General features: G+C 47.9%; 1 protein-coding gene across 2 annotated transcripts; it reads left to right on the plus strand.

The window, feature by feature from the left end:
• Nucleotides 1-218: 218 nt before the first annotated feature.
• On the plus strand, nt 219-22,756 carry Syndig1l (synapse differentiation inducing 1 like). 2 transcript variants are annotated; one of them, XM_058577804.1, is made up of 4 exons: nt 219-298; nt 19,295-19,795; nt 20,754-20,929; nt 21,081-22,756. In XM_058577804.1, exons 2-4 carry the CDS (start codon nt 19,355-19,357, stop codon nt 21,199-21,201), a joined length of 738 nt encoding a protein of 245 aa, XP_058433787.1. In that variant the 5' UTR covers nt 219-298; nt 19,295-19,354; the 3' UTR covers nt 21,202-22,756. The 2 variants fall into 2 exon arrangements, with proteins under 2 accessions (XP_058433787.1, XP_058433786.1); XM_058577803.1 differs by having other exon boundaries at nt 20,789-20,929.
• Nucleotides 22,757-23,056: the final 300 nt, after the last annotated feature.

The following is a 23,056-nucleotide window of genomic DNA, read 5'->3' on the forward strand; positions in this document are numbered from 1 at the left end:
GCTCCCCCAAGTCGGCGCGGAGCCGCCTCGGGCCGGGCTGAGGGCTGCGCGGCGGCGGCGGGGCCCGGCCAGGATGCGAGGCTCCCGGGACCGCGCCGGGAGGGGCGGGCGGCGGCGGGCGGCGGGCAGGAGCTGTCCGCGGTGCTGAAGCGGCGGCGGCGTCAGGACGCGGGGCCAGGAGCCGGGGAGCCCTTCTGGGAGCTCTATCGCGGCCGCGAGGCGGGGGCGCCGTCGCTCGCCGGCCGATGCCGGGTCCCCGAGCCCCGCGGAGGAGGCGGGACCGTCCGCAGCGGGACAGGTAAGGGGCCGTCTGGGGGCGCAGAGGGCGCGCAGAGCTGGGCGCAGAACCTGGAGTGAGCCCGGAGGGCAGTGGGAGCCCTCTCAAGGATGGAGCTCTGATTCCTTGCTGGCCTCACCTTGCGCTCTTCCAGAGCTTGTGCCATGTCCCTCTCAACCTCTCACCCCATAGTCTGGGGCCACTAGGAGGGGTATGAGGCACCAGGACTATGACAGGCACCTGGGCATCCTGAACCCACATCACCTGGCCTTGACCTAGACCTCCAAACAGCTTTGGGACACCCTGCCCACTGGATACCAAATCACTGATAAGAGTCTCCCAGAATCCATGGTACCCCAGTACCTTCCACAGTCCTGCCAACATTAGCCAAATCTGAGCTGTCTTCACTAAACTACCCTCTCCTCCTACCTAAGCCTGGTTATCAGGGTCACTGCGTAGCTGCAATCCCCTCTGCTCTGAGATTTATTTGCCCTGGAAATGGCCCTTGGTCAAGGGAAGGGTCCACCCCCTCAGGAATGATTAACCCATTTACCCAGCTAGAAAGGAGGTACCAGGAGATGCCTCAATCTTCTCTGGTGGCCCTCTTCATTCTCATGAAAGAAGGCCAGTTTTGCATCATACTGTTTGGTGCATGAGGACAAAGAAGGGGAAACCTAGGTCCTGTTTCCTATTGTGTGCCTGAATGCTGATGACCCTAGATAGAGCCTCCATTTGGAGTTCTTTCTGGCAAGAGTGTATTGAATGAGCTCATTCAGGCCTGCAAAGTGTTTCCAGTTCCTCAGAGCAGAGTACCAAGAGTAGCACAATGTAGCAATCAGAGGAAGACTTGGCTAATGGCTGTGGCTGACCATACTTTGTAGGGCTTCATCCCCATCCTCTACCCTAGCACAACTTCCCTACCCCAGTGGTAGAAAGAGCCCTAGAATAGGAGTCTCTGGCCGGGCATTTAGCAGCTTTGGTCAGTTATCCTTGCTCTCTGACCTTTTTCCTCACCCCTAAGGTGGGAATAAGAACTCTGAGGTTCTGTTCACCTTAGGGAACTGCCTTGGGACTCAGTGAAACAGTGCACCTTATCAGAGGTACAAGCTTCTCACTTGTGCATCTCCAGACCAGTGTGAGCCACTGCCACTCTTCCCACCCCCTAGCCAGGCCTGCTGGCAGTGACCTGATCATTATCACCCTTACCCTCTCTACTCCCAGCCCAGCCATGACTCCCTTTGTCCTTGTCCTCCCTAGAGTTTCAGAATCAGCAAAGTCCAATTCATAAGTCTTGAAGAGATTAAAAGGTTTCCTTCCCTCTCCCTCCTCCTCCTCCATCATCACCTATAGAAGATAATATAGGGTGAGAGTCTGACTCATGGGTTTTTATTTTTTTTAATTTTTTTCCAAGAATCACAGATCTAGGGAAACAGCTCCTTGAAGGCAGGGATTGTGTTGTTTTCATCTCTTTGCTTTCCTCCCCACCCCCTCCCCCACAGCACCTGGAAGATAGTAAGGACTCAGTAATTGGGTAGAAAATAAGGGAATGAAATAGGGAAATGTATCAGAACAAAAGCATTTGACTGGGAATCAGGAACCTAGCGTTCTGGTCCCAGATCTGTCACTGTCTCAGGCAGGTCCCTTCCCTTTTGTGAGCTTCAGTTTTTCTCATCTGTAAAAGAAGAGGGCTAAAGCAGATAGATGAGCTTTAAGATCCAGGCCCTAAAATTCTGTGGGGCTCTCTGCAGCTTTCCTGAACCCAAAAACCCCTCAGTTCTCCTTGACTACAGCACACCATTTCTTAACCTGGTTTGGGGACAGAGTTAATGGCCTTTCAGTGACAAACTGGATTTTATGAATGGAGTAGAAAGGAGCATTAGGAACCAGAAAATATATCTTTTTTTTTTTTTTAAGATCCTTCTCTTCCTTATTTCCTTCTGAAAGTCATGAGTGTCTACAGAGTGGCTAAGTTGTTAAGACCCCTACCTCCAAGCCAGGAGGCCAAAAGCCACCACCACCATTAATAACCTTTGTGAGTAGCCATAGGCCAGGGACCTGACCTTTGGCCATCTCTTCCCAGGGACCCTGGCTGGCTGGGATCTCCCTCCTTGAAGATTGAAGGAGGGGACAGTTAGGAAAGATCCGTTCCTACAGAGAGGTTCCTTTTTATATATAAAAACAAAATGAGCTTCTCTGACAATAATTTCCCTCAACTATGGCAGGCCCAGCCAGTGCTCAGAAAAACCTTAGCTAATTGGCACTTGGGTAGAGCTGAGTAAGCCATGCCAGTGACCTCCCTGACTTACTGTGTGAGTGCCCAGCCAGGGTGGGGAAGCAGCCCCCCTTCTCCACATCAGTGTTTTCTGGCTCCCAGCTGTTGGTGCAGCGCTGGCAAGAATCAGCTCTCTGGAGTTAATGGACAGTCACTAACCCTCATAACAAAGTGACGGCAGCAGCAGCGACAGCGATCACAGAGAGGGGCTTTATTTTCTGCAGGACTGGTCTGTGAGAGAGCTGTCCTGATAAGGGTCTGAGCACAATATGCTACCCCTCCATCTGCAGCTGGCTGGTGTCCACCCTACCCCCACAGCGGTCAGGGTTCAGACCATCTCTGGTCACCCAGGCAGATAACATCAGGCTTCTCTTCCAAGCAGGGAGAACTACCCATTGCCTATTGCCTGTGTCTCCCTCCTGCCCTCTCCTTGCTAAGACTCTGGCTCTGGCCCTTCTGAAAGGCCTCAAAGGAAAGAAAGGAGTCAACCATAGCATATTTTTAGGCGATCTTGGTTATTTGGGGCATGGGTTGGAAGAACTGAAGAAGAGGCAAAATAAATGCCACATGGGGGTTAAGAAACGGAGAGTGCAGTTCTAGTTCTCCAGTACCACGAAAGAAAGAGAGAGAGAGAGAGAGAGAGAGAGAGAGAGAGAGAGAGAAAGGAGGAAGAAAGGAGTGTGGATGTGGGGGTATAGCTCAGTAATGGAGTACTTGCCTAGCATGCATGAGGTCCTAGGTTCAATCCCCAGTACCAAAAAATAAAATAAAGAAATGGAGTGTGCATGTGTGTGTGCGTGTACATGTATGAGGGGTTGAAACATTGAAATACACACATACAAGTCCCTTCCCCTGCAAGACACGGGCAAAATGGCAGAAGCAGAGAATATCTGGAGATGTGCCCATTATGAATCACCTTTAGTGCAATTCATCTATGGCTCTTAGAGGAACGTTGAGCCCAAAGTATAACACTTCAGGGAGAAAGACCCAGAATGAACAGCCTTCACTTGAGGGAGAAGAAACTTCGCAGTTCTCAAAATTTTCTGCATTTTCTAATCCCCTTTCCTCTCTCAGAGGCTCAGTTGGCATCCTGTCTGGGACAAGGGTCCCTCTGCTGCAAGCTGGGGGAGGAATGAAGACTGGGTCTCATTCCTGTTCTTTGTATCAAGTCTTCTTTTTTTCCTTTTCTCCTCTTTTACTCTCTCTTCTCCCTCTTCCCTGCAGCTGCCACTCCTACTCCCTGCCGCCCCCAAAGCAAACGAAGCAGGAAAGAGGGCCTGATGCTCTACCTCTCCATTAGGTGTGTTATCTTCCATCATTAGATGTGCTGTTTGCTTCTAAGTGGTTCGGAATGAGCTACTTCGGTGGAGAGACAGGTTGTTTCAGCAAGAATAAAGATTTGATTTCCACCTGAAAATGGGCTAATTTGAGTAGTAGAGCCACCATTCCAATCCTCCCAGCGATTTTCACCCTCATCAGCCAAAACCCAGGCTGGTGAATATGCTTTGAGGGAGAGGCCAGTGTGGCCCATGGGAGCCCAGGGTGGCGGGGTAGGGCGGGGGCGATAGAAAAGAGGACAGATTGATTCTCCCCAGAAGGTAGCAACTAAGACACCTCCCGTGGAAACAGAAAGATTCCAGTTGTTTTATCCATTTTTCTTGGGTTCCCCCCTCAGCCCTTTCCTTTCTGGTCCCCTCCTCTGCTCTGCTGTTCTTTTCTCTCACCAAAGGTCCTTCTATGATTCTCAAAGCTCTCTCCAGTCCTGATCATTACCCAGGGCTTTAATTCCATTTCTACCAGAATATCCTAAAGGCACTTGCAAAGCAAACTCGTTCACTTCTCCCCACCCTGCTTCTTAATGTGTGTGCTCATTTCTCCAGCTTGGTACTTGGCAGGTCTTCTCAGTCTAAATATTCTTTTTTTTTTTTTCCTTAAGCCCAAGAAATACTTTGGGCTTCTTTAATTATTTTTAAATTTAATTTTAAATGGACAAATAATGATTGTGTATATTTATGGTGTGCAATGTGATACTTCTTAAATTATTATTTTTCTTCTCTATTCTTTTTCGGCAGTTGTGGGGATTGAACCCAGGGCATCATACACTAGGCAAGCACTCCACCCATGGAGCCGCATCCTCAGCACCCTCCTCTCCTCTCTCTGTTGTGAATTTCTAAAAGTCCTCTTAGAGGAATGTTAGATCTCCTGGGAGTCTCTTCCATGTCTCTTAATTTTCTTTCTTTTTTTAAAATTTATTCTTAAGTTTTAGGTGGACACAATATCTTTATTTTACATTTATGTGGTGCTGAGGCTTGAACCCAGTGCCTGGTGCATGCTAGGCGAGCACTCTACCACTGAGCCACAACCCCAGTCCATCTCTTAACTTTCTATCATATGTTTTATATGTTCTGTTTTACTAATATGTTTACTTTATATGTTCCGTTTATTAAAAATTTTACAATTTCTTCTCTTACACTAAAAGATTACTGTTGAACTGCATCCATTCTATTGTCCAATCTCTTTGCTGAGTTTTTGAAAAATTACACAATTATTTCCAATTTTGAAAACTTTCCTGTTTGTGAATTGCCCCTTTTTCAAAGGACCCTGTTCATATTTTATAGGTAAAATGTTCTCATATCTCTCTGAGGGTATGAATTTAGAAAAGGTTTTCCAAAATTCCTTCCTTTTTTAATACTTCCTATCACGTGAAGAATTTGGGAATTTTATTGAATTGCTTGTTCTATTTTTTTTATGAAATGCTTCTCTTTTATTTTCATGAATTTGTTTTTTTTTATTTTTTAGTTATACATTGACACATTATCTTTATTTTGTTTATTTATTTTTATGTAGTGCTGAGGATCAAACCCAGGGTCCCTCACGTGCGAGGCGAGCCCTCTAACACTGAGCCACAACCCCAGCCCCCATGTATTTGTTTTTCATGATTCTTTTCTGTCTATTTACACTTATGAATGGGGGAAGATGTTGACTAGAATAGGCAGCTGGTATGGATTTCCTTTGAGGTTAGGTAAGTTTATTTCCTCAATAGGTCAATTCCTTGAATGGGAATTGTCCTGTAGTGTTTGGGGTCTGTAGGTTTAGCCACAGTCACTTCTTCATCAAGGATTCTTATTTGTGCTTCTTCTTTTCTTTCTTTCTTTTTTCTTTTAAGTATTGGAAATTGAACCCAGGGGTCCTCTACTACTGAGCGACATCATCCCTTCTTATTTTTTAAGACAGGGTCTTACTAAATTGCCCAGGCTGGCCTCAAATTTCTGATGCTCCTGTCTGAGGCTCCTGAGTTGCTGGGATTACTGGCGTGTGCCACCACATTCTGCTCTCATGTGCTCTTCATCTCTTAGGAACATCTCAGTATTTCTGGCCCACTGATATCATTCTTTTTTCCAGTTTTGTTCTGATTTCATTCTTTTAAAAATACGCATCCCATCATTTTAATGAAAATTAAGAAAAAAAAATAGGTGGTCTTTGTGCTCAGGCTGCCCTCTTGAACCTGCAGCCTCTCCTTAGTTCTTTCTGCCCTAGCTGGTCACATCACCTTCTATTTGATTGACAAAACCAGGAACCTGGGGATCTTTCTTGACTCCTCTCTCTCACTCATTTCTAGTTAACAAAAAACTCCTGTCCATCTAGCCTCCTAACCACTTCTCAGATATGACTGTTCTCCATCCATTCTGCCAAAGAGCAGTTCAGTCCCCCCAATTCTCTCTCTTCCCCCTTAATTGTACATATTAATGGGGTTTGGTGTGCTATTTTAACACATACATGCACAGTGTACTGGTCAAATCAGGGTAATTAGCATTTCTCTATGCTTATCATTTGATTTTTGGAGCATTTGAGCTCTTCTCTTCTAGACTGTCATAAAATGTATAATAGGTTATTATGAACTCTAGCCACCCTACTGAGCTGTGGAATACAAGAACATATCCTTCTTCCTGGCCATTCTGATGCCCATTGTCCAACCTCCTTTTATGCATCCTTCCCTGTAACCCTTCCTGACTCCAAAAATTACTATTCTACATGCAGGTCAATTTTTTTTTTTAGCTTCCATATATAAGAGAGAATATGAAGTATTTGTCTTTCTATGTTTGGCTTATTTCACTTAATAGACTATCTTCCAGTCTTGTCCATTTTGCTGCAAATGACAGGATTTCATTCTTTTTTATGGCTGAAAATATTCCATTTTGTATATAGACCATATTTTCTCTATCCATTCATGCAGTGATAGGCAACTAGGTTGATTCCATATCTTAGCTATTGTGATTATTTTCAAAACCATAATAGTCTCTCTCTGATTTTTGTTTGTTTTGTTTTGATTTGATTTTTGTTTTCTGTGGTACTGGGGATTGAACCCAGGGGTGGGGGTGCTCTACCACTGAGCCATATCCCCAGCTCCTTTTTATTTTATTTATTTTGAGACAGGATCTCACTAAGTTGCCCAGGCTGGCTTCAAATTTGTGATCCTCCTGCCTCAGCCTCCCAAGTCTCTGGGATTACAGGTATGGGTCAGCTACAGTCGTCTCCCAACAGGACCCCTAGCCTCCATTCTCACTCTCCTCTCACTCAATTCTTTCTATCCACCAGGGCCAACCAGAGTGCTCTCTCTGAAATACAGGCAGGACCAGGACTGTGTCCCTTCCTGGCTATGCCCATCATTAGCTCCCCACTGACCACAGGGCACAGCTTCTCTGAGGGCATGGGAAGCCTTTTCACCCTGCCTGCCTCTATCCCTCAATACACACCATCCTGGCATCCCCTCCCCCACCGCCCTGTGCCTTTGTTGGTGAAGTTTCCTCTGCTGGAAGAGCCCCTTTCCCATTGTCTCACCTAAATTACTGCTCTTGGACTTTCAAGACTCATTTCAGATATCTCCTGCTCTGAGAAGCTCTTCCCAGTTCCCACCATCCACTACCACCCCAGTACAGGGGTCCCTTGTGCTCTATGTGCTGCCAGCATAACTTCCTCATTCTATGGAACCTTCATATTGCTAGTCAGTATTTCCCACCCCTGCTAACTTCTTGTCTGTCTTCTCAAGAGTTGACCTGAAATAACTGCTCAAGAAATGTTTTCTGTGCAATACCAACATCCCCCTGGCAGATGTGCTCCATGCATCCCAGATCCTGGAAAGTACTTTTTTTTTTTTTTTTTTTTTTGGTACCAGGGATTGAACCCAGAGGTGCTTAACCACTGAGCCACATCCCCAGGCCTTTTTATTTATTTTTAATTTTGAGACAGAGTCTCACTAAGTTGCTTAGGGTTTTGCTATGTTGTTGAGACTGGCTTTGGACTCATGATCCTCGTCTCAGCCTCCTGAGCCGCTGAGATTACTATACCACACCCGACTGGAAAGTACTTTCTTACCAGGGAACCCCAGTATACCTAGCTCACTCACTCACTAATCACCCCATTCATTCAGGAGATCAGCTGTTTATTGAGTGCCTACTATATACCAGACAAGGGGATTCAGGGATGAGCAAGACACGCTGTCCCCACCCCTCTGGATCTCACAATCTGGTGAGCGAGAAAGACACTAATCAACGAATCACACATATATAAATAGAGCCTGTGATAAGCACTTTTAGGAGGAAGAGCATGGAGAGTAGATATCCAGGGAATCAAAATCTAAACTGAGACTGTAGGAACAGCCTCCCTGAGAAAGTGGCCTTTGAGCTGAGAGCGAAAGCATGCTGCGGTGAGTAGAGCTTCCGAGAAACACGGCCGTGAAGTGAAGGAGAGAGGGACAGGAGCTGAAGGGGGCCAAGGCACAGGGGATGGACATTTCAGTTGTCTGCTGCTGCCTCAACTACCCCAAAACCTAGTGGCTTAAACATTTTATCCTATCTTGTGACTTTGATGGGTCAGAAACGCAGGGAAGGGCCAGCCATGTGATGGCTCCCCTGCATGTGGCCTTAACAGAGCTTACCTAGTGACAGTGGGTTCCACAGAGCAGAGCCTCTTCTCACACATGGCCTCTCTGGCATGGTGGCCTCAGAGTATTCCAGCTACCTACAGGACAGCTCCAGGTTCCAAGAGTGTGCCAGAAAGCAAGGTGAAAGACACGTGACCTTTTATAACCCAGCCTCAGATGTCTCATAGCAGCACTTTTGCTGTGCTCTGTGGCTAAAGGAGTCACAAGCCCTCCCAGACTAGAAAAGAGGGGCGTAGACCCTGGCCTCTCCATGGGAGGGGTGTCAACATATTTGCAGCCAAGATTTTACAATCACCACGATTTCATTTTTTAAGTGAGGAAGACCACAGTATGTTCAAGTGCTGTTAGGAAAGGTGAGCAGACAGGAGCCTTTGGGGACAGAAGAGAGAAAAAGGATCATCAATTGTGTTAGGTTTGGTGATGAGGCGAACAATGCTAAGTCCCCAGCTTCCCCTGACTCTGCCAGCCTCGCCCCCATCCCCACACCAGAGGATGCTCTCCTTGGCTGTCAGATGCAGCAAACTGTAGCTAGAGACTCCACCCTGGCCTGCTAGCTCACTCACTTATAGCCAGAAATCAAATCCAGCCCTAAGTCTTCTGTAAACAGCGACCACACTCCAGCACCTCACAGTTTGCATAACAGTTTGTATATCATCGGGCTAGGAGATGGTCTAGCACCTATTCTTAAAGATTTTGCCTTTTCCTTAGGTTTTAACCATTTATATTTAATATCCTGCCTCAATAGGAAGTTCTAGCTTTTATCTTTCAGATTGATTGCAGTCTCTCCTGTTGCACTGAGTGACTGACAGCAGATGACAGTTCAGTATTCCCACAATGGTTCTGTATTTATTTGAATCCAAGCCTTCCAGGGGTTATCTAGGCAGCCACCCCTGGGCTGCTAAATCACCCCAAATCTCTTAATCTTTTCTTAAAACTCCCATTTCTCATTCTCTTCACCAAGGACTCTCATTTTAACCCATTCTAAACCAACTCCTCGACATTTTCACCACCATCCTACACCATTTATTATGAACCTCCACAGAACTATACCTGGCAGGTTTAGTAAATGAAAGCCCAGGCTTTGGACTCCATCAAGTCTGAGTTCAGCATGGTCCCTGTTGCTTTGTAATTGTGGGCAAGCTCTTTAATCTTTTTTTTTTTAAGTTGTAGATGGACACAATACTTTTATTTTATTTTTATGTAGTGCTAAGGATGGAACCCAGTGCCTCACATTCTAGGCAAGCATTCTACCACTGAGCTACAACCCCAGGTCCTAGTTCCTTAACCTTCCTAAGCTTTAGTTTTCTTGCCTAAAAAATTGGGAAGTTACCAGGCACAGTGGCACACACTCATAATCCCACCGATCTAGGAGGCTGAGGCAGAAGGTTTGCCAAGTTCAGGGTCAGCCTTAGCAATTTAGCAAATGATAGATAGACAGATAGATAGATAGGAAGGAAGGAAGGACTGGGGATATAGCTCAGTAGTAAAGTGCTCCTGGGTTCCATACCTAGTACCTACCACAAAAAAGGCGGGCGGGGGGAGTAATAATAATTAGCTTCATTAGTTGTCAGGTTTTGAGATATTTGGAACACCTTGCTCAGGTGAGGAGGATGCAGTCAATTGTAGCTGTCATCAGGTCTTAGGGTTCTGGTAAATGTTGGCCCCATCCTGAGGATATGACCTAACACCTGGCCACACATCACACTGTCCTCTTAGCCTCTCCTCCCAAGCATGTCAGAGCCTGCCATGTGGTGCACACAAAAAGAGAAAAAGCAACCTCCTCCAGGCCTCAGCACTGCCTCTGATCCTGGAGAACTTGATACTGTCCTGGCTAGTCCATGGGTTCTCCCTCCACCGTGCTGCAGTTTAATGGATAAACACGTCCACTGAACAGACCGACCTGGACAAATGGGACTCTGCCACTCTCCAGCTGAATGAACTTAGAAAACCTATTAACCTCTCAGAGGCTGTTTTCCCACATGGGAGAAAAGGTGGTTAAATAAGATAATGCATCCGAAGCACTTGGCATGGTGTTCAGAATTAAGAAAGCACTCAATACATGGTAGCTGACACGCGTGTGAGGCACTGGGGCAAAATGAATCTAGGGTTGGATTTCCAGAGTTCATGTCCAGCTCCCCACTCAAAACCTATGTGCCTGTGGGCACACTTGCAACTTGCTTGTGCCTGAGTGTCTTTATCTTCAAAACAGAGGCAATGGTGGCATGTACTTCTTAGAGCTACTCTAAGGGTTAATGAGATAATATGTAGCATTTAGAACAGAGCCTGGAACACAGTAGGAACTTAGTATGGAGTGTTATTATTACGTTGTGTTATTATGGAGTGTTATTATTCCATCTTTTGTCAACCCTTTTGTGTTTTAATGTTTCAGGTACAGTGTTTCTATGCAGCTTCCAGCTGGATTTTGTTGTTTTTAAATCCAGTCTGTATCTTTTTTAAATTTTTACATTTACTCTTATATAAATACTTTACATCAATGTATATTAAATTTAAATTTTTAAAACTTTGAGGTATGATACACACATGATAATTCACTTTTTAAGCATACAATTCAGTGTGGTTTGTGAAACACATACAGTCACTTGACTGCCACTATAATCAAGATATAGAACTGTTCTGTCACTCCAAAAAGTCCTCAGGCCCCTTTTTAGTCAATGTCCTCCTGCTGTCTCTGGGCCCTTTGCTACCACTGATCGGCTTTCTACAGTACTCACCTTTCCTAGAATTTCATACAAATTCACTAAATCACTCTATGACTGTCTTCATGGCAATTTTACTCCATTCACATTCTAAGTAACTGCTATCTGATAGAGTTGGGTGTAAGTCTAATAACTATTTTTTTTTCTATTGGTCTTACCTATTCATTTTCCTTTTTCTATCTCTCCTTACCTCCTTTTGGATTGAGTATTTTTATCATTTTATGTTTGCATCAACTAACTTTTGGTTATACATTCTTTTACTCTTCTTTCAATGATGATTAGAGCATGCTCTTTTTCTTCTTCTCCTTCTTTCTCTTCTTCTTTTTTTGTACTGGGGATTGAACCCAGGGGTTCTCTGTGACCGAGTTACATCCTCAGTCTTTTACATTTTTTGTTTTGCCGCAGGGTTTCACTAAATTGCCTATATTGGCCTCAAACTTGTGATCCTCCTGCCTTAGCCTCCCCAATCTCTGGGATTATAGGCTTGTGCTGCCACACCTGGAGAGGAATGGTTCTTAAGTGGTCGCTGGACCACCTGTATCAATATCACCTGGGAACTTGTCGGAAATGCAAATTCTCAGGCCCTTTCCCAGAATCATTAACAGTAAGGAAGAAATCCAGCAATTCGGGTTTAATAACTCCCCAGGAGCTGGGCACAGTGGTGCATGCCTATAATCCCAGACACCCTAGCTATGGGAGGCCATCCTCGCACATGATTTGAGTTACCTCCCTGGCTGGGTGAGAGGCGCTCAGACACAGCTATGTCAGAGCTTTCCCCACCCTTCTCCAGGTCCGAGGCCTTGTCTGTGCAGAGGCGTGTCTGGCCACTGCCCAAAGACCCAATCGTCACCCCTGACCTTGGGATGCTGCCCCCCTTAATCTTCATTGGATGGGATTTTCCCCAGAATTTCTTGTTCCCCAATAAAAGTCCACTCCCTGGTGTGTTCTATCTCTCTTGCTAGCCTCTTCAGTAAACCTCGCTACCACATTTGGTGGCTTGAGGCTGGAGCTGGGAGGAGCCGTCCTGGAGCTGGTTTTAAAGGTAATTAGAGTCTTGTCTCTTTAATTTAAAACTCCCTAGTGGTTTCTCACGATTCGAACCTTCTTTCATGAAGCCAGCGCAGTTCACGGGCTAAAACCTAGCAGCTCAAGAGGCTGAGGCAGGAGGATTGCAAGTTTGAGGCCAGCATCAGCAACTTGGTGAAATCCTAAACAACTTAGTGAAACCCTGTCTCAAAATTTAAATAAATAAATAAATAAATAAAAATAAAAAGGGCTGGGGATGTAGCTCAGTGGTAAAATGTCCCTGAATTCAATCCCCAGTAGGAAACACACACACACACACACACACACAGACCACTCTGGCTTTCAGCAGACAGCTAGGTATGTGCAGATCACACTTTGCAACTGATTCCAAGCCTGGATTCACTCCTTGGGGGAGATGGTTTGTCTCTTGTTTACTCCTACTTCTAAGGCCATAGCTCTAAGAGGTCCCAATTGAAAACCCAGGGTGTCTACTGGGGAGTTCATCCCTGGACTCCAATTTTTATCCCCAGCTCCTGATGCTGCTAGACAGCTGCTTCATGAACCAGCCCCTTGTAAATCAGGAAAGGCCTCAGGAAGAGCCTGGTGTCAATATCAAGTTCACCTCTCCAGGCCTTTGGTTCCTCTGGGATCTTGGCATTTGGGCCCCTTGAGTTCTTGCTCCCTTGGTGATTCTTCCAGTGCCTTCGTATTTCTCCTCTGCTCTCCCAGCTGTTGTTGGCAGTTAGTCTGCCGCAGCTGGAAGAGGAAGCCCCCATCCTATTGTTATGTTCCCACTAGAATTATAGAGTCAAATGAGCAGTGAGCGCAGTGTGGTGCCTCACACGTGGTAAAAAGCTCCATAAGTGTAAGTTATTGTTCTTCTTCTCCCAGTAGAATCCCAGGGCACTATTGAGCTGAGTTGTCAATCATCAGCCCTCCTAACTCTTATATCTACATTTTCTGGATGTGCAAACCAAGGTTACACTGCATGGCTGGACTCCAGTGCAGACACACTCCAGGAGATCCCTGGACAGTTTCCTAGCCCTGGTCTGGCAGATGGAATTGTGTCCTCCAACCCCAAATCAGGAAGTGAAAAACCTTAGATCCGAGAGCCCAGCTAAATTCTCAGCCCAGAAGGAAAGAACTGGGCTCATTCCTGTAATCCCAGCGACTCAGAAAGCTGAGGCAAGAGGATCGCAACTTCAAGTCCGGCCTCAGCAGATTTGTAAGACTCTATCTCAAAATAAAAAATAAAGGGACTGGGGATCAGCTCAGAGTACAGCATCCCTAGCTTCAATCTCTAGTACCACAGTGGGGTACTGTGAGGGAGCAGACAGCCCAGAGACTGTGGATTCACAGAGCCACCTTCTCTCTCTTCAACATCTGGAAGGACCCAGATCTACAGCCCGAACTGCAGAATTTGGAGCAATATTCTTAGCTTCAGAACCCAGATTTCTAGTTCTTTCTTCCGGAACAGAATACACACATGGAGGCACACCTACCTGGGAGTCCACAAGCAACCACAACAACGTCTGGGAAGCACACACAGCCCACCTGAGACCAGGCAGCAGAGGTGGTGATAATTGCTCTGCCTTGAATGCTGGTACTTCGCTCCAGGGGACAGGAAGAGGCAGACCCCAGGGATAGGACTGGGTTCAACCCTAGCCAGGCCAAGAGCAGAGAAGGATGCTCTAGAGACCTATTGCAATTTCTTTCTGGGCAGGACTCAAAGCTGGGTCCCTGAATCTGACCGTGACTCTAACATGACCCTTGTAGATTACTGAAGGCACATGAGCTGACCAGTGGCTGTGCTGTGAGAGGTGCTGCAGCCACTAACTTGTGTCACTTTGTAAGAGTGAGGATGAGATGAGCATGTGGGAGATGGATCAGGCTTTAATACTGTGCTTAGACACCAAACACAGAAGGACCCCACAGCCTGAAAGATTTTAAACTGATCTTAGATCATTTGATTCAGAAGAAATCTATGCATTTAATTTTTTTTTCTGGTTTAAAAGTAGTACATACTCATGGTTAAAAAAAAAAGGTAAATAAATAAATGGGGAAAATATAAAAAACAGAGTGTAAAGAAGAAAATGAAAAGCATCTGGACTGTGGTCCTTGGAGCTAATCACTGTTGACATTTTGGAGGAATGGAGATTACATGCACATACCATTTTCTTTTATTCCTTCTCACTGAATGTGCAATGAGCATTTTCTCATGTCATTACTCCTTGTAAACCTGTTCAGAGGCCTTGTTCCACAATATTGTGTAGCATAATTTATTTAACTTGTTTCCAGTTGTTAGACATTCAAGCTGCTTCCCTTTTTTCCATATGTAAAAGCGGGATACACGCTGGGAACAGTGGTAGGTACACGCCTGTAGTCCCAGGCCTGCAGAGGCTGAGGCAGGAAGATTGTAAGTTCAAGGCCGTCTCAGCAACTTAGGGAGACCCTGCCTCAAAATAATATAAAAAGTTCTCAAGAAAGGAAGAAGGAAGGATGGGGCATCTTTCTGTTTTTTTGGTAGGGATTGAACTCAGGGGGCACTTGGCCACTGAACCATGTCCCCAGCCCTATTTTGTATTTTATTTAGAGACAGGGTCTCACTGAGTTGCTTAGTGCCTCACTTTTTCCTGAGGTTGGCTTCAAACTTGCAATCCTCCTGCCTTGGCCTCCTTAGCCACTAGGATTACAGGTGTGTGTCACCATGCCTGGCACACTTTTTATATTTTATTTAGAAATAGAGTCTTGCTGAATTGGTTAGGGACTCACTAAGTTGCTGAGGCTGACCTTGAATTCATGATCCTCCTGCCTCAGCCTCCAAGTCACTGGGATCACAGGTGTGCATGCTCAGCAGGATCATGCATCTTCATGCACAAAGTGCCTCAGGGCCCCATCAGAGTGCCAGGCTTGGGGACCCTGGGGGCTCTAGGCCCAGGTGGCATACATTAAGACCAGTTGAAGGAGAAGTTTAGAGGCCTCTGGGAGCCCGATCTTAGACTCCCAGAGCGTAAGGAGATGGGCAGGAGAGGGAAGGACTGGGACTCAAGCAGCACAGGGGGACTGAAAGCCTGGAGGTGTGGCAGGGCTCTGCACCCATCTGAGAGTAGAGGTCTCGTTTTTCCCTTGCCTCCCCCAACCCGCCCAAGGGTGACAGTGGGAGTCATGACGACCCTGAATCTCTCTGGGCTCTGAATGTGCTCATCCATCCCTGACTCTTAAGTGGAAGCCACAGGTGGGGATTCATTTCTGTGGGGCCCTGAGGTCATGGGACCAAGGAATGTTACTGCCACAGTTGACCTCAGTGGCCACTTCCTCCAATCCCTTATGGAAGAGACTCAAAGGTTGAGGGACCAGGGCTGAGGTTGTGGCTCAGTGGCAGAGCACTTGCCTAGCACATGTGAGGCACTGGGTTCAATCCTCAGCATAAAAATAAAGAAAGAAAATAAAGGCATTTTATTTTGTGTCCATCTACAACTAAAAAAAAAAAAAAAGATTGAGGGACTAGTCAAGGTCAATAGCATTCAGGTGCAGTGGCACACACTTGTAATCCCAGTGGCTCAGGAAACCGAGGCAGGAGAACCACAAGTTCAAAGCCAGCCTCAGCAACTTATTGAGGCCCTAAGCCAATTAGCAAGCTAAAAAATTAAAAAAGAGCTGGGGATGTTGCTCAGTGGTTAAGTGCCCTTGAGTTCAATTCCTGGTACCAAAAAAAAAAAAAAAAAAAAAAGGCCAATTGCAGGTGGACCAGGAATGGAACCCCTGTGTACCTGGCACCTAACCATTAGCCCTTCAATTCCACCCCTGTGGGTCACATATGCTTGGAGGAGGAAGGGCACTGCAGTGCTCAGAAGATGACTTTGACCTACTAGGAATCCGCCCAGAGGAACCTGGCACAAGCCTAACTCATGAGCCTTGGCCAGAAACACCTCTGGTCCAGGTCTGCAGGAAGAGGCTCTCTCTGCTGGAGTCCAAGGGAATCCTTGCATTTTTGGACCCCTAAAGGGGAAAGGAGAGGCCCTGCATCTGTGAACCCTATCAGCAGTGACCCAAGAGTCTGGGGGTGTAGCACAATCATAAAGCACTTACCTAGGTCGCTTGAGGGCCTGGGTTCAATCCCTAGCACCATAAAAGGACCCAAGAAGAAGTAAACAGCGCCCTGAGCCTGCACACCCCATCCCTGCAGATGGGGAGGCTTTTGCCACAGCTGGGTAACAGTCACGTGAAACTCACAGCCGGTTAACACATCAGCAGGGCCCCCAGGCATGCGGCAGCCCAGCTTCTCCAGCACCATCTGCGCCCTCAATATGAGGATTCAGGTCTTGGGCACATCTCCTTCTCTGTGGCCCTCTGTGATTCTTCTTAGAACTCCTCATGGAGATTCAGAGCTCAGGGCCATGGGCAGCCTCTCCTCGCTTCACCCCTCCTTCGTGGCAGGTCAGCCAGGGGAGCCTGGTACCCCATGGACATGCCCTAGTCTTGTGGCCCCCTCTCCTCCCTTCACTCCCCTCTTTGTCCCCACTACCTGGGCATTATTTCTGGAGCAGCTCTCAGTCTTCAGATTCCTTATGAACCAGTTTTGTAGAATCCAGCCACTTCTCTGGGCAAAAGTAGAAATGGCCATTTGCTAGATTTTACTGGTGCTTTTTAATTTGTTGTTTATTGATTGATTGGCGCCAGAGATTGAACCCAGGGGCACTTAACTACTGAGTCATATCCCCACCCCCTACCCTGCCTTTTTTTTTTTTTTTTTTTTTTTTTTACTTGTGATCCTCCTGCCTCAGCCTCCCATATTCCTGGGATTGCAGGAGACCTGCTTGTCAGTGCATTCTTGATAGGGGCTGGGATTTGGGAGGGGGACCAGATAAAATTATCTCTGGAGCAGAACTCCCTTCTTTCCTTTTTAGCATTAGTGAAGTGGCTGCCAGGAGACCAGAAAAGGCCCTGGTGGGTGAAGCCCAGGCACAAGCACAACAGCCTTTGTCACTAACCTACATCACACTGTCACCTCAGCCACTTCTTGCCTGTAATCCCAATTACTCAGGAGGGTACTCAGGAAGTTAAGGCAAGTTCAAGGCCAGCCTAGGCAACTTTGTGAGATCCTGTCTCAAAATTTAAAAAAAAAAAAATTAAAAAGGGCTAAGAATATAGCTTTGTGGTAGAGAGCCACTGGATTCAATTTTACTTCCTACACACACACACACACACTCGCACACAAAGACAACCTGGTGGGGTGGACAGGGATTATCATGCAAACTTTACAGATGAAGAATCTCAGAGGGGACTGGCAAATTCACCCAAGGCATCAGGGCCAGGACTAAATTCCTATCTTCAGATAGAAGTCCAGGGCAGGCCACTGTCCAATCACCCTCCAGCATCGTGAGGGACCCAGAGAAGAGCAAGAGGTCCCTGAGGCTACCTGGCCTACTCCTCCCCTCTCTCCAGCCCTCACGTCCACCTGCCCCACCCCAGAATGCCTGAGTCTGTGGTAGACACACTTGAGGGCTGCTTTCCCTCTTTAAGCCAGCCTAGCACCTACCAAGAGCCCAGGAAGGAGGGCAGGCAGCCTGGAGTAATCTACACTTCCTGCTGGATGTATAGGTCCAGAGCTCCACAATCAGGAGGCCTGGCCTTAAATCCTGCAGGAACTTCCCAAAGCTAAAATTTGCCTTAGAGAGGAGATTAACCTCAGCTGCAACCCCCTTGGGACTATACTCTCGGGGAAGCATTCTCCTCTAGGAAGACCTAACAGCTCTGAGCATGGATCATATGCCAAAATAAGTGTGGTGCCTCTGACCCCAGAACAAATCCTTCCTCAACCCCAACTCCTCCCTGCCACCAAGTCCTTCCAATATCTCCCAAGGCCATCAAAATTGCCTTTTCTCCATCTCCACCACCACTGAATCCCTTATGGCTTATCTGAAGCCATAAGGAAAGCCTCCTAATACTGTCAGGTCAGCCATCTCCAACCCACTCTACATAGAGAGCCAAGGGGAAGCCTTCAGGAAATAAATGATATCCCTGCTGAGAACCCAGCAGCACCCTTAGACCTCAGCAGAGCTGCATAGCCTGAGCCCCAAGCCCCATATCATGCCTCCCTCTGTACCCTGAACCACACTAGCCTTCTCCCGGGTTCTCATCCCTATCATCCTTTGTCCAGTCAAGGAGTCTCTGCCTATGTTCTTCCCTCTGCATGAAATATGTTCCAACAAAATGCCTAAGATAATCAATGTAAAAAGAGGAAACAATCATTTTGGCTCATGGTTTCAGAGGCTTCCATCCATGATATATTGGCCCCGTTGCTTTGCGCCTATGGAGAGGCAGCACATCATGATGGGGAGCACATGGTAGAGCAAGCTGCTCACCTTATGGTGGCCAGGAAGCAGAAAGGAGAGAGAGGGAGAGACTGGCATCCCACAGCCCCTTCAAGGGCATGTCCCCAATGACCTAAAGCGTCCCACTGAGCCCCAACTCTTAAAGGTTTCTACCACCTTCCAAAAAAGCAAAGCTGAGGACTAAGCCTTAACACACGGGCCTTTGGGAGACACTTCAGATCCAAATTCTAGCACCGTCCCATTCACCCTGTTAGCCTGCACTCCTCCAGAACCCAGCTCCAAAGCCTTTCCTGCATCTCTGTTGGTTCTGTCCAGTTTGAACACCCACCTGCCGTTCTTCTCATTTAGAACAGAGATGATATTTTACAGCTGTCTTCTGCACCTGCCTCTGAGCTCCATGGAGACAAAGTGGGCATCCTTCCTTTCCTCTGCTTCTCTCCTTTCTCACCACTGTATCCCCAGCAACTGGTACAACATCTGGTTGGTGCTCAATAAATATGTGTTTAGAGGATAAATGAGTGAATCAACTCTCTGAGGTGAGTATGCTGTTATCCCCACTTCACAGACACAGAAACTGAGGCTCTGGGAGTAGCCAGCTCAAGGTTCCATAACTGACAAGTGGCAAGCAGGGGAGAGCCAAGTCAGAAGGCACAGCGCGCATTCGAAACCACTTCAGATCCTGCATGAGGTGCCTCGGCCTCAGTGTCTATCTTGCTCTCCCAACAGGCTCTGCGAGGGCTGTGAGGCTGGCCCGGTCTCCCCTGCCTGGCAATTGCCCGCAGAACTATGGAGAGCCTGAGTGAACTACAGAACCCACTGCTGCCTGGGAGCCCCGCCCACCTCCACAGCCCCGCCCACCTCCGCAGCCCTTATCCCTACGCAGAGGCCCCGCCCAGCTGGTCCTACCAGGAGAAGCTCTACTCCTACCTCCTGGGTGGTGCTGGCCCTGCTCACACCCACCAACTCTTGGACCCAGGGTCCCTGCAGCTGGCTGTGGAGGCCTGGTATCGGCCCAGCTGCCTCTTGGGAAGGGACAAGGTCAAGGAGCCCCGGGCAGGCAGCTGTGAGACCAGCTTCACAGAGGCCAAGGAGCCCCAGGCAGGGCCTACAGAGCAGTGCACGGAACCTGGCCAAGCTGAAGAGGATGTCACTATCCATACTGTGTCCTACGGGGTTCAAGAGGAGCTGCAGGGCCAGGAGGACAGCCAGGAGGAGGAGGAGGAGGAGGTGAGCAGATATGTTTAAGATGCAGACTCCCAGGAGCAGATGCAGATTGAACAGGCTTGGACGATGGCTCAGGAATCTATTTGCCACCAAAGGAAAGGTTCTTCTGACCCAGGTGCAGCCCACACTTTGAAAAACACTAGCTTAGCTGGGCACCATGGCACACACCTGTAATCCCAGTGACTCAGGAGGCTGAGGCAGGAGGATGGTAAGTTTAAGGCCAGCCTCAGCAACTTATCAAGACCATGTGTCAAATAAAAAGTAAAAAGAGTTGGGAATGTAGTGCAATGCAAAGGTAACCCTGGATTTCATCCCCAATAGAGAGAGAGAGAGAGAGAGAGAGAGAGAGAAACATTAGCTTGTGTTGAATATTTATTAAGACAAGTGATAAATGACAACTACTTATCACTCAAAAACAACATTATTATTTTGGTGGATGGATGATTGTCTAAATCTCTTTTTATTCACATGGGTTTTTTCCTCTTCACCTTTCCCCCAAAGAGATCTTTCTATTCATAGTTTCATAGCCTGGTTTTTCAATATTGCTCCATATAATTTAATATTTTTTTTTTTAATTTTTTATTGTGGGTTGTTCAAAACATTACAAATTTCTTGACATATCATATTCCACACTTTGATTCTAGTGGGTTATATAATTTAATATTTTCCACAAGGTGTTTTTTAAACTTGTGTGGTCTTCCTTATGACTTCTTCTGTCGTTTATTAACTCAATCTCCTGGTCACTGGGCATTGAGAGTGTTTCTCATCTTTCACACAATTGCTATGCTATGATGAACATCCCTGGATATAGAGACTTGCATTTTCCTGGAGATAAATTCCCAAGAGTAGATTCAGGTCTGTCAAGGCTTTTGGTAGAGCTGCAAGATCAACCTACACTCCCTGTCGCTCCACATCATTGCCCTGGATAGTACCTTTTTTATTTCTTTTGAACCCTTGCCAGTCTGACAGGGCTGGGGTGACCCCACTGTTCCACAGAGTGAGGCAACCTCCACAGAGAGTGAAAGTGAAGACAACTTCCTCAGGCTGCCTCCCAGGGACCACCTGGGTCTTACTCTCTTCTCCATGCTCTGCTGCTTTTGGCCACTGGGCATCGCTGCCTTCTATTTCTCCCAGGGGGTAAGTACACCTGGGGCCCAGGGCTGCTTCTCTGGCCACCTTTCCCCACTGGAGGGCTTGACACCCTCATCTGCAGAATGGGGTCCTGGTGGGCTGGACTGTTTTGTGGGTGTGAGGCTGCTCCCTTACATCAGCACGTCTCTCTCCCTAGACCACCAAGGCCATCTCCAAAGGGGACTTCCGCCTGGCCAGCACCACCTCCCGCCGGGCCCTTTTCCTGGCCACACTCTCCATCGCAGTGGGGGCTGGCCTCTATGTGGCTGTGGTGGTAGCTCTGGCAGCTTACATGTCCCAGAACGGACATGGCTAGTGGCCAGTAGAACCTGCATCCTGATTCCCCTGGTCTACCTGAGGAAGCCGCGGGGCTTGGGGCTGCAGACCACGAAGAGTCCTGGCCCCCAGAACCGTGAACGTGGCGTGCAGAGCTCAACCTTCACTTCTTCCCACCCATTGCTCCCAGCCTCGGAGCAGGCCAGGACCACTGACAGGAAGCAGAATCAGGGCTGTCCACCCTGCCTACAAAGGCCTAGCCTGGCCCATTCTGCTCATCCTCTATAGGGTCTCCCACCCTGAAGGCAGCCCACCAGCTACTCACCAGCTTCCCCACAGAGAAAGAGCAGGAGGTTCCAGGGAAGGAAAGGGGTTGCCAGGGGACAGGAGTCCTTACCTACTCCTTTTAGCCCATTGGGGTCTTCACCTGGGGACAGCTTGAGCAGCTTCTCCCAAGTCTACTCTCTGGCCCCATGGTGCCCCAACCCAGTCAGTCAGGAAGGAAAAACATGGAGACGAGGTGCACTGTCTGATTCTGGGAACTGTTTGTCTCCCCTGTGAGCAAGTAAGACATTAGACCCTGGATAGAGAAGGGAGTCTCAGCATGTAAACTCTGAACCAAGGGCAGGACCCTGGAGCTGCAAGAACAAAAGGCGAATGCAAAGGCAGAGAGACCTAGGGCCCTGAAACACTGCTGGACCTCACGGGCCTCCCCCTGTGCCCCAGATCCCCACTCCTACCATCCTTTCTAGGCTTTGCCTGGGGGGTCCGAAGCTGCTGTCCTCCCAGGGAGACTGAGAGAACATGCCCTCAGCCCAGCCACAGGGCACAGAGCCCTAGGTCCAGCCTTCAGGAAAGATGGCAAGGAAAGGGGGGATGAGTCTAGAGGAGAGGAGAGTCCCAGGAGAGGGGAGTGCTAAGGAGCCAGCCGAACTCAGGAGGATCTTTCCAGAGAAGGGGTCCTCTGAGCAAGGCCTAGAAAGATGAGTAGAATCCTCCTAAGGGAATTGTTTCCACATAACTCCTTGTCTCGGTGGGCAGGGCTGTGGCAAGGGCCCCCCTGGGGTTTCCAAGCTATTTAGATGCTGCCTGAAACATTCAAGCTGGAGCCAAATGGCAGCCATTTCTGAGTACTCTGCCAACATAAGGAGCAAGGTTGAGCTGCTCTCTCAAAGGCCAGTAATGTTTTCTCATCTCTGAATGCTGGGGGTTCAGTGGTTGGGCCCATGGCCAGGCTAGGGGCATTGTCACTGATATGTCAGGGTTGCTCTTGACACCTGCCTCCCACCCCCACCCATCAGGCAGACAGGCAGGCAGCACCTTGGGAAGGCAGGCCCCTGGGGGCTCCAGTTACGAGATGATTGCTGCAAGATTTGGGGAATGTGGTTATTCCTGTGCCCCGTCCAGAGCTCAGATGGGGTTATGGCTCTACCCCCCACGAATCCTTGTCCCACATCTTCCCTTACATTATGCATCACCCAGCCCTTCAATCCCTGCAACACTGGCAGTTTTAATTCCCCTTATTGTATTTATTTATCCTGGTAATAAACTTTTCTGTAACACTTGGTGCCCTCTGGGCCTCTCTTACTGTCCTCGCCTGTGGCCACCATGCCCGCATCCCATGTTCCTCCAGTATTGACCTCCATCATCATCTCTGCTGCTTCTGACCACCAGCAGCCTCTGGAGAGGACAAGCCCAGTTTGGGCTTCAGGAGGCGGGGTGACCAGAGGCCCTGCCAGCCCAGGATGTACTCCTCTGGATGTAGGCAATAGGCCTGCATAGGTAAGACAAGGCAGGATCTATGCCTGGAGAAAAATCCCTCATAGGCTCAAGAGCCTCAGAGATCACTTGAAGGAA

This window comes from Marmota monax, unplaced genomic scaffold, assembly GCF_021218885.2.
Source record: "Marmota monax isolate L192 unplaced genomic scaffold, Marmota_monax_Labrador192_F-V1.1 WCK01_AAM20220418_F8-fsc00017, whole genome shotgun sequence".
Classification (NCBI taxonomy): domain Eukaryota; kingdom Metazoa; phylum Chordata; class Mammalia; order Rodentia; family Sciuridae; genus Marmota; species Marmota monax.